Raw genomic sequence first — 17002 nt, 5'->3', positions numbered from 1 at the left:
ACAGCTTCTCGCGCAACACCAAACAGAATATACTGTACTCGCCCCTTTCACCAGGGCTTTTCAAGAAGAGAAAATAAAAGTATCCAACTGTCGGCTCTTATGCCGTCTCTCGCCACAGATCAACCATCTGTCCCGTCGACGGGTACATGGCCAGCAAGCCCACCAGCGCATCGGGCAAAGGTCCTCCTCCGGGAATGCTCCAGTGGACAGTCAACGGTGCCCACGCCAAGTTGCGGAAGAAGCTCTTGTTCCACGTCTTTGCCCAAGCGGCAGTCTTGACTTCGGGGTTGCTGCGGACGCGCTCCACCAGCAGCCTGGAGAGCTCCATGAAGACGTATGTGCCCCAGCATCGCACGCTGAGGAGGCCAAACTTGCCCATCGTGGCGGGCTTGAGGTCGATGGCCTTTTTGCTGCCTAGGAAGGCCAGGTTCTCAAAGACTTGGAACAGGATGAGGGTGACGATCTGAGTGAGGGAGAAGATCGTCTCGAACGGAGCCGCCGACTCGACAACAGCCACCGAGCCCTCTTTCTCGGATTCGACCTTCTTCGGGCGCATCCTCGCGACGATCCTCTTAAGCCCGAAATACAGACCCAGAAGACCCCAGAGGCGGTTGATCGTCCGCGCCTCGCTCAGTACTCCCGACAGCGCCTTGAAATTATTCGCCAGGCTCAGCGCAAACGCTGCCCCGGCAGGCGCTGGCGCGGACGACAGCACCACCGTCGTGGCGGGCGGCAGCTGAAAGGCCATGGCGACGAGCTTCTGGGCGGACTGGCGCAGCGCGTTGCGGCTGAGCGTCTCGAGCACGGAGCCGGACAGCTTGAAGAAGTAGCAGAGGAACTGCAGCACGGCGTCGGCGCCGGCGCGGGTCTGGATGCATCGCAGCAGGTGGGCGGCGAAGGCGTCGGCGTTGGAGGGCACGGCGGCGAGGACTGCGCCGATCGGGGCCTTGGAGGGCGTTGGGATGGAGGGCGCCGAGTCGATGGCGGCGGCGATTTCGGTCGAGGCCGAGACGTCGACGGCGGTGTCGACTGCTGCGTCGGTCATGGCGATGGCGATGATGGGAGGTTGGAGAAGATGATTGAGCTGGAGTTGGATTGCAGCTGGAGCTGGCTATCGATAGCAGCTGGCTGGTCGAATCGAGAGATTATCAGCCTGCGCTCTCAATTGCCGAGAGACAATTACAAACGCTGAAGCTTCGCTGGCTTGATGGAAACACACGCGATGCAACTTGTATAAGTTCAAAATGCGAAATAATTGAGCCAGAGTCCCTGTCAATGCCACAGCCGAGAGCCAGAACCGAGAACGGCGTGGAGGCTGCCGAGGTCCACCCCCACAAAACCTCGGATAAGGCAGAATGCTCCGCGATTTGGCGTTTGGCGATGCATGACAAGTATGGGGTATATTTGGCGTGTCTGATTATTAATTCCAAAATGTGGATATAAAGCAACAAACGCGGTGCAAGTATGGAATAGTCAATGATTCACGATGCATGCTGAATGTGCTCAATTGGTGGCATTGCAGCAAGTCCATGCTGTAACGGTGTGTGGCATCTATTGGAGCTTTTTAGTGGTGGTGTCAACTGTGCCTTTGGCCCCACAGAATGGAGCTACAGGGGGTGCTGGTTCGCTAATAAGCTCAAGCTGTATTTCAACCGTCCCGACGTCGAATCTCGCCAATGTCCCACTAGAGTAGTTGAACGTCTGAAAGCTTGAATGTCCTAAGAACAGTTTCTTCAGCTGATTTACCAGGATTAAAGCAGATTAAAGCAGCGGATAGCTATTGGAATTGCATATGCACAGCATGTTCTGAGACTGTCATTCAACGCCCCAGTTTTGATATCCAGCACTCTAGCCGTAGCTGAAGTCACAATATTGACAAGATGTATTATTGATCTTTCTGCTGCTTCTACGATGTCTGCTTCCCCCAGTCTCCAGAGCGCCATTTATTTCTGATATACTTATGTGTAGTGCTCAATGGGAATGAGGCATTGATAAACAGGCTTCCTCTGAAGCTCTACCCAGATGGACATGACCGGCTGTTTAATTGGCAAACGATATATATCCATGCTCGAGGCATGGACAGTTCCAATATTACAGCTATTTATTCTCTTTCACTTTTTTTTTCTTAAACTTGATGATCATCCTACATTTCGAGTCTGCCACCACAAGAGGCATTGGCTACTTGCTCGTTCTTACTGCCGCATCGTGCTCTCTCCCCATTCCATATCGATTTCAGCTTCAAATGCACCCATGCTGCGTCTTTCGAGCTAGACCAACACGCAAAAATGCCTTAAATGCACTATCAGTATCTTCAAAGTCAATGCACGGCTTCTCTTTCTATTGCTCATGGTGCTCTCCAATACTCTGAATATCGACCCTCGGACTCTTCGAGGAGACCTCATGCAAGCAAGCAATTCAATGAGATGCCGCACCGGAAAATGTCACGTCTACTTCTATGGCCGACATTTACGTCTTTCGTATACTTTTGCTTATCTTTTTCAATTAGGCCACTGCAAGTACGCGTGTGCAATTCACCGCATGTTGCATGGCCAGTTGCAGAGGAAGGAGCTGCCAGTTGCAAAGTCACCTGATGAGTAACCGAATTGCTATCGGTCTTCATCCTCTGCCCACAAAAGCTAACTCTAGAAATCCACATCTTGCATTTCAAGCACATAGAGGTCTTGACCTCGTTCAAGCATAGTCTCTTCTTCTATTCAGAGACACTTCTGTCCACCGGCTACTCATATTGATCACGCGAGTTCCTCTCGTCAGAAACAGCTCACCAGCAACAATGCCTCGGAACGTTTCTATCAACCGGCATGAATATTTTATCAACCAATTTCCTGGAACAGCAAAACAAAAGAAAGACTTCCAAGAGTGGCTCAAGCAAATTCCATGGCTGCATCCCAATCATGTGATGCTCTGGCTGGCAGAGGAGATGGATTACTACTTGTCGGTTGATGATGGCAAAGCACATTATGCAATGGTACACGAAGCTTTATGCCACATCGCCATTGATATTCAAAATGTAATTGTCTCCTCTTTGTTCAAGTGACTTGACTAACTTAATGGTCGCAGGAGCATTCCCCTAATGCAACCATCGCGCTGCCCGGCTACGGATATCCTTTGGAATGGATGCCTGCCGCGCAGGATCATTTCCCCGTCACCATTACGAATGACGGCCGTGACTGGACTGCCAAGGCGCTGCTAATTCGAGAGCTATGTATGCTCAAAGTCGTTGAAGAGATTACAGAGAAGCCGGACTGGTGGAGCAATATTCGCAACAGAGACATCGCAAGAAGCTGGGGAAAGGAGATTCTAGCGCTTGACTGGAGCAAACACATGAAGTATGCTGATTTTACTTCTTCTATGGCCCTACAGGTACGTTACATGACCCCCGAATTCTTCTTTAACAATTCAAGCACAATAATCTGATGTGATGCAACAGACTATCCGAGAGCTTAAGCTCAAAGCCGACTTATATGAGAAGACAGGACTCATCCCTGTCTTCGATTACTCCGCTTGTGTCATCAAATCTGATACGGTCGTATCCGATGGGCTCAAAAAAGCATTCGCCGGTCTTGCGACAGAGCTCAAACATGTTAAAAGCTATCGGTGCATACACAATGGTGGTCTCCTAATTCGCCAAGCTCACACCTCTCTGTGCCCTTTGGTGTATGGTCGATCTCGGATTCTCCCTGATAGGACCATTAAGCGCCACAATTGCCTGAATGCTTGTGGAGAAGGAGACATTCTCTCAAAGCCTCGCAACACAGGAATGGATGCGGAATACCGATTTCGCCTATATGACGACACCTATCAGTGGCTTCCTTTCGACGTTACCATAAGCAAGCAAGGAAACGCTAGAATAGACAGCTATATCAACAACTTGCATCCTGTCAAGGACAAAAAGCTGTACTCGATTATTTCAAAGGCCATCAATCACGCGTTACCGGCATGGGACATTGTGTATAGATGGCCTCATCATTTTGCTTTTCAGAGAATACGGGGCGCAGAGCTAATCACCAGCTGCAAAACTCCCCGTATATGCGCACGCCGCAACAGAAACTGCAGGTCTTCTAATTTATCTGCAGAAGCCAGTAAGTGGTTTCCGATCTTGAAATCAATCCTCTTTATACTTCAACACGCTAACAATGGATTGATGTAGGTATCGAATATGAGAGGCGCGTTGCGGCGAGAGCACAGCGAACAAACAAGACCAATGCCACACAGACGGGTATACAGGAAGGTATGAATACTGTTAAGACGTCTGAGTGCCAAGATTATCCGGCTCTCAACCTCATATTGGAAGACAATGAGAGTGATGCAATGGTCATGCCGGAAGAACCTTCTATTCCTACATGGTTCATTGACAAGCACCCAATCAAGTTCCCTGAGCCACACTTCACAGATGGCCAGTATTTCCGTCTCCGTCCATCCGACGTTAAATCATCTGGCTTTTTCTCGCATCAAAATAAGCGAATTCAGGTAATGATCACATTTGCAGAAATCCAGCTCAGCCCCGAAAACCCCGAATACAGGGGCGATGTATGGCAGACAGATGGTCAACTCAACGAACATATTGTATCCACGGCCATGTTCTGTTATGACATTGAAAACATCACGGATAGCTACATATACTTTGGTGCTGTTGGAGATGGAGAAAATTTGAGTCCAGGCCCTTCATCAATCCCAGAAGAACTTATTTATAGGGCATTTGGTTTCTTACCAGAAGAAAATAACTTCCAAGTTTTAGGTCGCGTCAGAGTTCATCCCGATAATGCCATCTTCTATCCAAATGTCTACAAACATCGCCACGGGGCCTTTTCCCTGGTCGACCGGTCCAAGACAGGACACCTCAAGTATTTCAAGCTGTATCTAGTTGATCCAGGCATTCCCATCATATCCACAGCCAATGTGCCTCCTCAGCAGTATGGCTGGTGGACTGAGTCTGAGATACACAACCAAGGATTGGGTATTGTCCAAAGGCTACCGTCAGAGTTGAAAGAACTGGTGCACAGCTATGTGGATTTTCCTATTGATGGTAAAGAAGAGAAAAAAATTGATCAAGAAATGAGTTTGCATAGGGATGATATGGGAGAATGCCTCCATACCACACCCTTGGACGACGGCAGATTTGATGAGGATTGGGATGAATTTTGGGACTGGCTCTAGCGGTCGGGTTTTACGTTGTCGTAAAGATTTGCGTTGCCGAAACTCAAGATTCGGTGAGTGTTACGATGTTTTACAGATTATGTTTGTAGATCTGCAAGATATACTGGTAGTCAAATGAATGGGGGCACAAGAGGTCTGAAGGACCTCTTCAGACCTAGGTGATAATAAGGCAGATACAGCCTGATAGAGTAGAAAAGGATCGCCAGAAATTGCCACATACATAGGTAGCTCAAGAAATACAGGGGCATACACATTCATTGTTTATATGCATTCATTCTTTTAAAGTTAAAAAGAAAATTCCAGTTCGACGTTATCTAACAAATTTGTAGCGAGTTCCCTCCGTTTCCTCGCTCGCCGCCCCGGGGACTTTTGTTTTCTTCCATTACAAGAGAAAATAAAAGGGGATCTCGTTTTAATAAAAAACACCCAAAACTAAAAAAAAGTCTGTCAAGAGAGATGATCAAATTTGGACGCCCCTTCCCCTTCTTTACCAGCCCAAAACTACTCCCTTTTTCCTTCATCATGCTCAAAACTGTTCCACCCAATCTAACCCCTGACGGCAGCTCCCAGAGCGCCGCCAGTGAACTGTGTGCCACCAGCCTGTCGCTGAGTGTTGCCACCACCACCGCGAGGACCTCCTCTGCCTCCACGTGCGCCTCCTCTGTGGCCTCCCCGACCTCTGCCGCCTTGTCGCTCAAAGGCATTTGATGTGCCCTGGGTGCGCTGCTCGAGCGTCCGCTCGTTGGTCTCGATGAGAGCGCTGGCCTTGTCTGATAGGGCGAGGGCGAGGGACTGGAGTCTGCTGAGCTCGACGCCCTTGCGGAAGATGACGTTGCTGGTGACCTGGTCGAGAGAAGCGGCAAGCTCCTCGTGGCTGATCATCTTGCTGATGATGGCAGCGACCTTGGTAGCGTCGAGCTCGAACATGTCGCTGAGGGTTTCGACGGCGAGGGTGTCGTAGAAGGGGGCGTAGGTGAAGAGGTATGTTCGCAGACCCTCCTCCTGGATCTGCTTGGAGAGCATCTCCTTGATCTCTTCGCTGTTGGGCATAAGATCCCAGATCTTGATGCTGTGGATGAAGCTGATGGACTTCTTCCACTCACCAGCGGCGAGAGCCTTGGAGGCCTGCATGACGTGGTCTCGGGTGTTCTCAGGGGGTCCGGTGAAAATTTGTCTCTCGTGGTACTCCAACATACGGCGGTAGGTCTTGCTGATGACACGCTTCCTAACATCAGGAGAAGAGCCGGTCTGGGCCAGGAGAGGAATCTCCAGGAGCATGCTGCAAGTCAGGTAAACGCACTCGAGTAGCTCGAGGTTAATGTGCATGTGGAAGGGTAGCTGGCGCTGCTTCTCCAGGCGCTCCTGCTCGGGAGAGACCTGGCTGTATCGCTGCATCATGACACCCTGAGCGAGCAACTCCTTTTGGCGGCCGCTGCCGCAAATCTCTTGCAGAGTGTTCTGAGCATCGTAGATGAGGCCCTTGCGGAAGGCGCAGAGACCGACCTGGACGAGAGTTCGGTTGTACAGGATCTGGCTTTGGATGTCGAAGCCGGTGACAGTCTCTTGCAAGTGAGACATGAGCATCATGTCACGAGCCTTGTAGTAGTCGTCGTGCAGGGCGAGGAAGTAGACTTGCGAGAGCAGAGCTCGGGCACGGAGGATGCCCTCACTGTGGGTGTAAAGGTAGGCGCAGAGGACGTTGACCAGCTCAGCAGGCTCCTGAGCCTGGGCACGAGGAGTGGTGGTGGAGTCGACGTTCTCGCCAACGGCCTTCCAGCAGTTCTCCTCAAAAGTCTTGACGACTTGAGCAGGCTAGGTATAAAAAGTCAGTATGAACGTAATTACATCAGTAGCATCGCGAGTTTCTTCTTACCTTGAAGTAGACGTGCTCTAGTCTTCGCATGATAATGCGGTTGACACTATCCTGGGGAACCTCAATGGTCTCATCCTTCTGCAGGGCCTCGTAGTACAGGAGACCGCGGAAGATGACGTTGTACAGAGCACCCTCGTCTTGCAGGCGCTCAATGTACTCTGAGGTGTGGGGGTCGATGCTCTGCAGAGATCGGTGCAGCTCGTCGTCGAGTCTCTCAACGTAGGAGACGATGCTGCCGGCAACCTTGATGTGCTTCTCGCCAGGCTGCAGAGTAGGGGGCTTCTCATCATCATCCCACTCCTCGACATTCTCGAGCACGACGTACTCGTTATTGTTGGCGAGAATGGTCAGCAGCTGAGACAGCTCCTTCTCAGCAGCCTTCCAGTGCTCCAGAGGCATGACGTTGGTGGTGCCAGAGCCGAGGTCGAATCGGGCAGAGACCAGAGTCAGAAGAACACGAATCTGCTGGTAGGGGGTGTTGGCGATCTCGTTGAGCTTCTCCATGACCTTAATCTGGTCAATTCTGTCGGTGTTCTTCTTTCCACGAGTCTCCAAAATGCCTCGCAGGTGCTTGAAGATGCTCTCAGGGGTGTACTGCAGAGTACGGCCGCCCTTTCCAACAGTGGCGAAACCCTCATCAGCGACCTCCTCGGCAGCAGCGAAATCCTCGAATTTGACGGCCTTGGGGGCCTTGGGAGCGGGGACCTCCTCTTCCTCCTCGTCTGAAGACCACAGGTAAGTGTCTTTGTCCTCCCTGTAGACGGTAATCTGCGCCTGGTAGTCCTTGTTGGTCTTCTTGACCTTTTGCTTGACGGCGTTGAGGGCCTTGGCCTGGATGGCGTTCATCTTCTTCGGTGTGACCTTCGCCTTTGCAAGAGCCTCATTGACGGCCTCTTCGACTTCGGCAATAACCTTGATGTAAGGCTTGGGGATTTTGCTGCCCGCGGGCAGTTTGGTAACCTGTCGGTTCAGCTTGTCGAATTCTGCCCGGAAAAATCATTAGTGCTGCTGTTCGCTTATTCGCGTATTGTGACCACTGCCATACCATTTGAGATCAGGGTCCAGTCGCCGTTCTTCAGGCCGTTCTCAATCTGCTTAATGGAGGTCTCGAGCTCGTCCAGTCGCTTGTCCTGCGCGCTCTTGACCTTGTCTCGAACCTCATCTTCGCCTTCGCTGTCTGATTCGACGTTGTCTCTCAAGAATCGGAAGGCTCCCTGCTTCTGGTCGCCGGCGTCCTTGTCGTCGGCCTCTTCGCTCTCCTCGTCGGACTGGTCGAACTCGTCGGATTCTTCTTCAGACTGTTCCTGGTCGACTTCCTGACCCTCTTCTCCGGAGTAGAGTTCCTCCTCGTCACTGGAGCTCTCGCTGGAGCTGTCGTCGTTGCCGGCACGGAAAAATCGAGACATTTTGGCGGATGTTTGATCTCGGTTTTATCTGAGTCAAAATTTCTCCTCCCAGGTCGAAGAATTCAAGAGCCAGGCCAGGGGCTTCGATGACTCTTTCGAGGTGGCGGGGTTGGTTCAAAACTCAAGGTTCAAAAATTCACTGATTTTTGGTGGGAGGTGGGGCGGCGGCTTGGGGCTTAGCGAGTGCGCTCTGGCTGGCGGTCTGCTGAGGTAATGCGCCAGATCTGGCCAGTAGTGTAGGCTTGAGTGCTGCCGGAGATGTGCCGCCGTGCCTGGCCTGACATCAGCAGGCGGAAATAGACGGCTGGATAAGAGTCTCGACGCCCTCGGCAAAAGCCATCTTGAACCTTTTTCTCGTCCTACAGCAGCGCCAACAGCAGGCCAGCACCATCTGCATAGTAATTCACCATGACGCCCCTACGATGCGCAAATGGCGCCTCTGCCGCTCGATCCTTTGTCCAGCTCGCTAAGCGACGGTATTCGACCGCTAATTCACATGTACAACAAACGCCTCTGGAGTTCCTCGTCCCGCGCAAAACATCTTATATTGGACGCCGCACGTCGATAGCCACGGCCTCGACATCATCAGCCCTGTCAATAGGCCGACAAACAGCTAGCCGACCTTTTTCAGCATCTGCTTCTCGTCTCGCTACGATATGCGTACAGAACCCTCAGAAAGATGAAGATGGCAAGGATATGGTGCTGGAAATCACCTCAAGAGCAGCTCAGGTAGGACTTTTACTAAAGCATTGCGCGTTCATACTTCTACATCAACAGTATTACTTACCAATCATGCTCCTAGCGCCTCTCCGAGATCATGGTCAAAGACAAGAACCCGAATCTAGCGCTACGGATCCGAGTCGAGAGCGGAGGCTGCCACGGCTTTCAATACCTGATGAGTCTCATTACGATGCCTACTGGAGAAGCACGCGAAGCATCTCCTATCGTTAGCGAGGAAGACAGCATTTTCCAGTACGTTCCGGACGAGGGCGGTTCCTCTTCATCCGAAAGCAGCGCCAAGGTCATACTAGACGAGCCTTCCCTAGAGCTTCTCAAGGGCAGCAAGGTGGACTTTACGCAGGAGTTGATTGGGTCGCAGTTCAAGATTGTTGACAACCCGTATGCGTCAAGCAGCTGCGGATGCGGGACAAGTTTTGATATCAAGATGTAGAGCGTTCTTATTAATCCTCATGTATACTATGTGCATTCACACGCAGAGGTGGAGACCCTGACTAATGATCACCACTTAATTTCTATGATTCCAATGGATCAAGACCTACGGGAGCGCATACAATGACAAGGAGTGGAAAGAAAACATCGTCCACCATCACATACAGAGAGGCAGTGGCAGACCGGCCGTGGTTTTGTCCACGACATGACATGAATGGTTACAAAACATAATACCACATCACTTTAAGCATTCGGTAGTTCAAAAGCCAAATTAATTGTCACACAGCATGGAAACTCGAGTGTCATTCATCGAATAGTCAATTATCAAAAGCCAAATCGTGATACCAACGCCGAGCAACCATGCATGATAGGTATTTCCCTAGTCCCACTCCCATAAAGACATCCATGAACCCCATTTTTAGTGTTTATTAACTTAGTTCATCTGGCGGATGAGGGCGTTGATAGCCTCCTCACGGTTGCCAAGGTCACCACCCTCGATGAAGTGCTTGAACTTGCGGGGACGGAAGCCACCAGTGGGGTTGCTGAGCTTGAAGGGCCACAGGAAGTTGGAGGCCTGCTTGAAGTTGGGGCCAACGGTGAAGATCTCGTGGATGAGATCCTCAACGCAGATGATGCCGTACTTGCCGAGGCTGGCCTCAATGATGGAGTTGTCGGTCAGGGCAACACGCTGCTTCTCGACCTTTCCGTATCCACGCTTGTAGACGAGCTCCTTGACGGACTTGAGGTTGGGGTAACCGTAGGCGATCCAGGGCTCGACGATCTTGAGCATCTCAGTGATGGCCTTGGTGACCTTCAGGAAGACACCGTTGTTGATCTGGAGAAGACGGAGCAGCTGGAGGACCTTGCGGGGCTTGGGGGGCATCTTGTTGATACTGCAAAGCTGTTAGTTATTGCGGTGTTACACATTTTGGCAGATTCAACATACCCCTTGATACGGACGACAAAGATCAGCTTGGCCTCAGCGGGGATGTAGGCAGAGTCGTCGGACTTGGCGGCCCGGCGGAGACGGATCTTCTCACGCTCAGCAGCGCGGTACTCCTGGACGTACTTCTCGGCACGCTTGAAGATGACGCCACGCTTCTCCTTGTTGGCCTATAACAGTCTTGTTAGCAACTTGTCACAAAACAATGACTGCGAGTTGTTCAAAGGATATTCCCAAACAAAATATCAGACCCGAAAGAAGGTTAACATTAACGACATTGACACAAAGTGTCTAGTTTAATGTGGTATGTTGTGCATCATGAAGCCATGGGAAGATGAAAGAGGGTATACATACAGCCTTGCGCTTCTCAGTGACGGCAGCACGCTCAGCGCGAGCCTTCTCCTGGCTCTTGCGCTTCTTGAGGAGAGTCTCAGGGACCAGGATCTGGTCGTTGGTGGGGACGGTGCTATATTCAAACTCAGATTAGTACGTAGTCCGCCATACAAGATGTATGGAACAGAGCGCCGATGCAAGAACTGTAGCTGAAATGCGACATTCTCGACAAGGCTGACTCGAGCTGAATTTAATCGGTGAGACGGGCAGCATTGGCAGCATATTCCAGCAGTGCACAATTGAAGCCTTGATAGGACTCATCCGACAACACCTCGGACAAGAAATCTTGTCCAAGAAATGGTTCATCGCTGGCAGCAGCAACAAGGCCGTTTTCAGACCTCGTGCTCAATTGCCATAATGCGACAATGGATTTAAGAGAGAAGACGCGAGGAGCAATTCTTCATCTCCAACACCCCGTGACACCGTCTCTCAGTTCGCAAAACCGAGGGAGGAGTCTCGAGAGGAATCGAGCTGGCAGACCGGATTTCTTTTTCAAGTATTTTCTGATTTACGAGAAAATGACCAGAAGAAAAATTTCACCGGCTGCCCAGCGAGAGGACCACGACAATCTGCAAACAATCGAGACCGGACATTCTGTCCCAGAATCGCAAGGAGCGTTCAGGGAGGAATCACATACGCGGACATTTTGGCGGAGGCTGATGGCGATGTCTGTTTGTATCGTCGAAGCTATGCTTGAAGAGAGAAGAAAAAAAAAGGCCAGAAGAGAGGGACGAAAAAAAGAGGGAACAGCAGCTCGTTGGTGGAGCTAGCGAAGAGTTCCCCACTCTTCAAAATTTTTGGTGGTAGGGCAGGGCTTTAGCGCTGTAAATTATTGCTCCCGCTAGAAATGCATCTGTTTTTGCACGCAAATCGACCAAATTTTTTTGTGTGGGATTTCCTTTTTTCTGCCGCGCCCCACCGCCCCTCTAACCGCCCTCGCTCGTTGAAGCACTACTCCGGCGCATGCATCACGGCCAGGCCTCTTTTCTTTTCCTAGCTCGTCAGTTCTCAACAGCCCCGTGACGAAAAGCCAGACCGTCGCCGAAAACTTCAAAATGCCTCCCAAGAAGGTCGCCGCTCCTAAGGAGAACATCTCCCTGGGCCCCTCTGCCCGCGATGGTATGTGGAATTGAACCTTCAATTTGTGGCGGAGAGAAAAATACATGTCTTTTTTGCGGCTCTGTTTAAATTTTGGTGATAGTTGTCGCATGAGGGGCAGCTGTCACGAAATTTATACGATCGCAAAAAACATGACTTGAACACGATCAAGTTCCGGACAATTGAGAGCGATGTGCTAACAGCAATGCTACAGGCGAGCTCGTCTTCGGCGTTGCCCGTATCTTCGCCTCCTTCAACGATACCTTCGTCCACGTCACCGATCTGTCCGGCCGTGAAACCATCACCCGTGTTACCGGTGGAATGAAGGTCAAGGCTGACCGTGACGAGTCCTCCCCCTACGCCGCCATGTTGGCTGCCCAGGACGTCGCCGCCCGCTGCAAGGAGCTTGGCATCAACGCTCTGCACATCAAGATCCGTGCCACTGGTGGTATGTTTTGACGTGGAATTCAAGACGACAACTGTCAGAAGACTAACGAGATGTCCAACAGGTAACGGTACCAAGACCCCCGGCCCTGGTGCCCAGTCTGCTCTCCGTGCTCTGGCCCGTGCCGGCATGAAGATTGGCCGCATTGAGGACGTTACTCCTACCCCCTCCGACTCTACCCGCAGAAAGGGTGGTCGCCGTGGTCGTCGTTTGTAAATGTTGTACTTTTTTCCATCAAAAGAAAAAATTACAACCTTTGCATACCTCACCTGGCTTTGGTTTGGGATCAAGGCGGGAGTTGCGCTATCTGGCTCTTTTATGTGGCGTTGAGAAAAAACGAGGAGAACGGCCCTTGAAGCCTGGTCTCCAACTCTACCATTACGCTCGAGTTTTCTTGTCCTTTGTCTTTTACTAGAGAGGGGATAAATACTTGGTGTTGGTGCAGTAGACAGTTACAATTTCGCCCGAAGAAGGCTATGAAAAGTTATCTTCCTGTCAGACCAAACTCTTCTGTGATATGTGACATGCTGTGATGATGATCTTTTATGTCTACAATGATTAATGACTCGATGAGATGGATGAAACGAATCGATGCAGTATATAAACATTATCTTTATTTGAAATACATTTCTAACATCCGACGCGGTATTCCATTTCCCTGAATTATATAAACCAAGACTCCTCGCTTAATGTCAAGTCAAAGAACTAAAGCGTATGGAGCATATCGTGATCTCTCGAGTATAGAAACCTCATTGAACCTCACTTGAATTCCGGTTTCAATGACCACATGCCCCTCCCAGTGCTGCTCACCCGATTCAACACCCCGACCATCTCCAGCGCAGACTTAAATTCATCGCTCTGCTTCTTCCCAGGGCAGTAAGGATTGAAATGGTCCACCAGCATCTTGCTTGGGACTTTGCCTCCATGTCGATTAATGAACGTTTTAATCATGGGTATAAAGTCTTTCGCCTTCATGTTCTTGTCAAGCCCAGGTGTTCCTGATCGAGAGCTGCTACCGCTATCCAATCCTTGGCGATCAGCAAGGTTACTCATAATACCTGCTGAACTTGGACCACCGCGACGACGATTCCCGCCAGGTCGACCGCCTGTGCCAACCTCACCAGTCCATGTCACTGTACCAATTGGCACTCGGCGAGCTTCTTCTCCCGAATGTCGAAGGTGAGCGGCGGCCTGTCGGGCGACCATGTTTGCCTCCTGACGAAGAACAGCCATATCGGCCTTCGCCTTCTGCGGGCCATTGACAATCTGTTCATGGTCGTAGGCGCTATTCACAGATCGCGCAAAGATACCCTCTAGCATACGCTTCTCTTCGTGAGCGGATGGATCTTCCTTGACTTCTTCCATCGCAGCAACCAGATCAAGATTCTTCAGTTCGCCCTCAGTTTTGACTTGGCCCATGTTCCCAATAGGCATCAATGTCTTGGCATCAGAGTTGTCTGCCTTTTTCTTCAAGTTCACCTCTGCTCCTTTGAAGACCTCGCTTCTTGCCGCAGCTGCATCTGTATTCTTGTCAAATGTAAATAAGTCGTAAAGATCTGAGAGGTCGTAAGAGCTTCGCTGCTTCGGATCCTTGAGTACTTTGTTTGTCATGAATTGCTTGAAGATTTGGCGATGATAAATTTTCTCTTCGATTGTGCCCTCAGTCATTAGTCGATAGATCTTGACAGGCTTGCTCTGGCCTAATCTCCAGGCTCGCTCTCGCGCTTGCAAATCAGTGGAGGGATTCCAGTCTGGGTCGAAAATGATGATTCGGTCAGCGCCAGTAAGGTTGGTGCCCAGTCCTCCAGTTCTGGTAGTCATGAGAAATACGTGGATGTCAGGATCAGTATTGAACTTGTCAATCATCGGCTGTCTTTGATCGATGGGTGTTTCGCCGTCCATTCTTAAATAAGATATTCCACATTCCCTGATACACTTCTCAATGATGTTGAGCATCTGCTTGCCTTGCGAAAACAACAGCATCTTGTGTCCATTGGGAATCATCACTTTTTGTAAAAGGTCTTTGGTGAGCTGCAACTTTGCGGACAGCTTTGGATCGCCGTAGACATATCCGGGCTTGCTCGAAAGAGACTTGTCCAGCAGGTCGGGATGATTACATATCTTGCGAAGGATGTCAATGCCATAGAGTGATTGGCGTTTCCTACTCAAGATGGCAGCGACTTCATCGGAGCCAATGAATCTTTCGTATGCTTTGCGCTGGCTTTCTGTCAGCTTGCAGAACAAAACTTGCTCCGTCTTCTCGGGCAGATCTGCAGCCACATCAACTTTCAGCCGTTGGAGCAAATATTCGCTGATCGTCTCTTTCAGTGCCTCGGCGCATTTTTCAGCCGTCATAACTTGTAAATTCGATGCGTTTGCATAGCCGCCTTGCCGAATCGGAATCTCAAATTGTTGTTTAAAGTTGACAAGAGTCCCCAAGCGCATCGGATAGATGAAGTCGAACAGTGACCAAAGTTCCGTCAAATTGTTCTGCACTGGAGTTCCGGATAGAATGACTCGGTTTGGCGTGTTGAGCTCTTTGCAAGTGACGGTAATTTCAGCGTTTGGATTTCGGATTTTGTGGCCTTCGTCTAGAACGGCATAATCCCATTCAACATGCAATAACTCATCAGCATAGGTTTGAAGGCCGGTGTAGGTGGTAACCAGAACATGGCCCTTCTGTACCACTCCTTTGACGATTCTTCTTGCAGCTTTTTCGGATTTGGTTGCCATCGGGCTAAAGTGTTCCACGTCATACTCGTCTTCAGCGGTAGGGTTTAACATTCCGCTACCGGAAGAGTGCAAAATAGAGACACGAAGAGGCGGCCACCAGCGATGGAATTCGCTTACCCACTGGCGGAGAAGTGTAGCCGGAGCAACTACAATGACTGGCTTCTTGAGCTTTTTGCTGTAGTGTAGAGCAGCGATAAACGCAATAAGCTGGACAGTTTTTCCAAGGCCCATCTCATCTCCGATGATCCCTCCAACGCTCTGCTTATACAGTTCAGCTAGCCATTGCACGCCTGTCTTTTGGTATCCAAATAATGACGGGTAGATGTCGCCTGGGAGCTTGAGATCATCGGTAAAGTAATGATCCGCAACGCCAGGAGCCGGCTTGAACCACTCCTTTTCATCCTCATCGCTGTCTTCGGGGCGTGTAGCAGAGTCAGCTTGACGCCTTGCTCGTCTCGCTCGACTTCTTCGATCAACCCAGTCCTTGAGTCGCCTCTTATAATGAGCCTCATTGCCGTCGTCAATCTTACTAAGATCAATGCCATCTTGCTCAGCGGCCTTTTCTTGGATTTTGGCTTTGCGACGTTGTTGGCGAACAAGATCGTCCTCCGTTACCTGCTGCCACATAGTTGAATCATGGGATTCCGAGCCAGATGTATCTTCTGGTAGAAAATCTGCAGACGGCTCACGCTCAGTTTCTCTCTCAACTTTCCTCTTCTTCCGCGGTCGAAGTGAGAACTCGGCTTCGACTGCACTTGTCTTTGGCACAGGTGGTGGTGTTTCTTCTTCGGCAAAACCAGGGCGTCTCAGTAACTGGTGAGACTGTGGCCCTTCGCCAGCCTCAATGCCAAGTTGTTCAGCTGCAGCCTCTTCTTCAGCATCTAAGAGAGTGTCGGCCAGTTGGCCCTCGATACCGGCAGGGCGCGATCCTCCGAGTTTGGAGAACGGTGTGATCTTTCCAGTTCGGATGAGGTATTCACGATTGCTTTCTCCAGGCAGTCTATTAGACTTGGTCTGGTTCATGTTGTGTAACGGGTCTTCCTGGTGTCGCTTCTGGATCCGCGATTCAAAATCAGTAATATCCAGGGTAGCTTGGTTGATTTCTTGTTCGAGCTTAGTTATATCATTTTGTATGGTTCGAGACTGGTATGGGTTGCCAGCAGCCTTTTCCAAACGCTTCTTGTCCTTGTCAAGCTGTGATTTAAGCCGGTCTCGAGTCAGCTCGAGTTTGACTATCCGATTACGATCTTTTTGGTCTTCAGCCTCCATCAGCGCCGCATTGGCCTGCATGGTGATATCTCGTTCTAGTTCCGACTGGTCTCTCACAGTCCCGGAAAGGTTCTTCAGCGCATCTTCTTCACTGATTCCGATGGGCGTTTGATCTTCAGAGTGAGAATCTGGCATCGACTCATCTTGAGCAGATGACATCGCTCCGCCAGCGTCCTTTCTCTCCATCTCACTTTCGGAGTCCATAATGTCTGCCTTTCTAGTAATTCCCAGCCGCGATGATTCCACAATGGCTGCGATGCCAAGTAGAAATTCACGGTCGTGACGAAATCGACCTGTTGATGAGTAGAAGTTCTATGTCCGGACTTGCCGAAAGTTTTTCTTCACCTTGGCATCATTATGCCATGTACTTTTATTGGAGTTTCTTTGACAAAAAGAGTTCAAACAGCTGAGATGCTGAGGCAAAAAAGTGAAAAAATCGTGATCCCGGCGAGAGTTCACGAAGATGGATGATTCAAGAGCGTTCACTTTCTAGGCAG

General features: G+C 50.4%; 7 protein-coding genes across 7 annotated transcripts; 3 read left to right on the top strand and 4 right to left on the bottom strand.

Moving 5' to 3' along the window:
* Positions 1-97: 97 nt before the first annotated feature.
* On the bottom strand, positions 98-1045 carry TGAM01_v210328 (hypothetical protein; the record flags this gene model as incomplete). Its single annotated transcript, XM_018810134.1, has 1 exon — positions 98-1045. One exon carries the CDS (start codon positions 1043-1045, stop codon positions 98-100), a length of 948 nt encoding a protein of 315 aa, XP_018656629.1.
* A 1746-nt stretch (positions 1046-2791) lies between these two features.
* Positions 2792-5175, top strand: TGAM01_v210326 (hypothetical protein; the record flags this gene model as incomplete). The annotated part of the gene is made up of 4 exons (XM_018810135.1): positions 2792-3028; positions 3079-3381; positions 3449-4100; positions 4169-5175. 4 exons carry the CDS (start codon positions 2792-2794, stop codon positions 5173-5175), a joined length of 2199 nt encoding a protein of 732 aa, XP_018656630.1.
* A 546-nt stretch (positions 5176-5721) lies between these two features.
* On the bottom strand, positions 5722-8454 carry TGAM01_v210325 (eukaryotic translation initiation factor 3 subunit C; the record flags this gene model as incomplete). The annotated part of the gene is made up of 3 exons (XM_018810136.1): positions 5722-6987; positions 7049-8031; positions 8094-8454. The coding sequence occupies 3 exons, from the start codon at positions 8452-8454 to the stop codon at positions 5722-5724; spliced, it is 2610 nt and encodes an 869-aa protein (XP_018656631.1).
* A 408-nt stretch (positions 8455-8862) lies between these two features.
* Positions 8863-9625, top strand: TGAM01_v210324 (hypothetical protein; the record flags this gene model as incomplete). The annotated part of the gene is made up of 2 exons (XM_018810137.1): positions 8863-9183; positions 9257-9625. 2 exons carry the CDS (start codon positions 8863-8865, stop codon positions 9623-9625), a joined length of 690 nt encoding a protein of 229 aa, XP_018656632.1.
* Positions 9626-10057: 432 nt separating this feature from the next.
* On the bottom strand, positions 10058-11123 carry TGAM01_v210323 (60S ribosomal protein L7; the record flags this gene model as incomplete). The annotated part of the gene is made up of 4 exons (XM_024550769.1): positions 10058-10517; positions 10571-10737; positions 10922-11033; positions 11086-11123. 4 exons carry the CDS (start codon positions 11121-11123, stop codon positions 10058-10060), a joined length of 777 nt encoding a protein of 258 aa, XP_024404492.1.
* Positions 11124-12015: 892 nt separating this feature from the next.
* Positions 12016-12719, top strand: TGAM01_v210321 (40S ribosomal protein S14; the record flags this gene model as incomplete). The annotated part of the gene is made up of 3 exons (XM_018810139.1): positions 12016-12079; positions 12273-12506; positions 12568-12719. 3 exons carry the CDS (start codon positions 12016-12018, stop codon positions 12717-12719), a joined length of 450 nt encoding a protein of 149 aa, XP_018656634.1.
* Positions 12720-13262: 543 nt separating this feature from the next.
* TGAM01_v210322 (hypothetical protein) lies at positions 13263-16709 on the bottom strand (the record flags this gene model as incomplete). Its single annotated transcript, XM_018810140.1, has 1 exon — positions 13263-16709. One exon carries the CDS (start codon positions 16707-16709, stop codon positions 13263-13265), a length of 3447 nt encoding a protein of 1148 aa, XP_018656635.1.
* Between the last annotated feature and the right edge of the window lie 293 nt (positions 16710-17002).

Source organism: Trichoderma gamsii, assembly GCF_001481775.2.
Source record: "Trichoderma gamsii strain T6085 chromosome Unknown Scaffold_60.2, whole genome shotgun sequence".
Lineage (NCBI taxonomy): Eukaryota > Fungi > Ascomycota > Sordariomycetes > Hypocreales > Hypocreaceae > Trichoderma > Trichoderma gamsii.
Note: the sequence above shows the minus strand (reverse complement) of the source record. Positions and strands in the feature narration are given on the sequence as shown.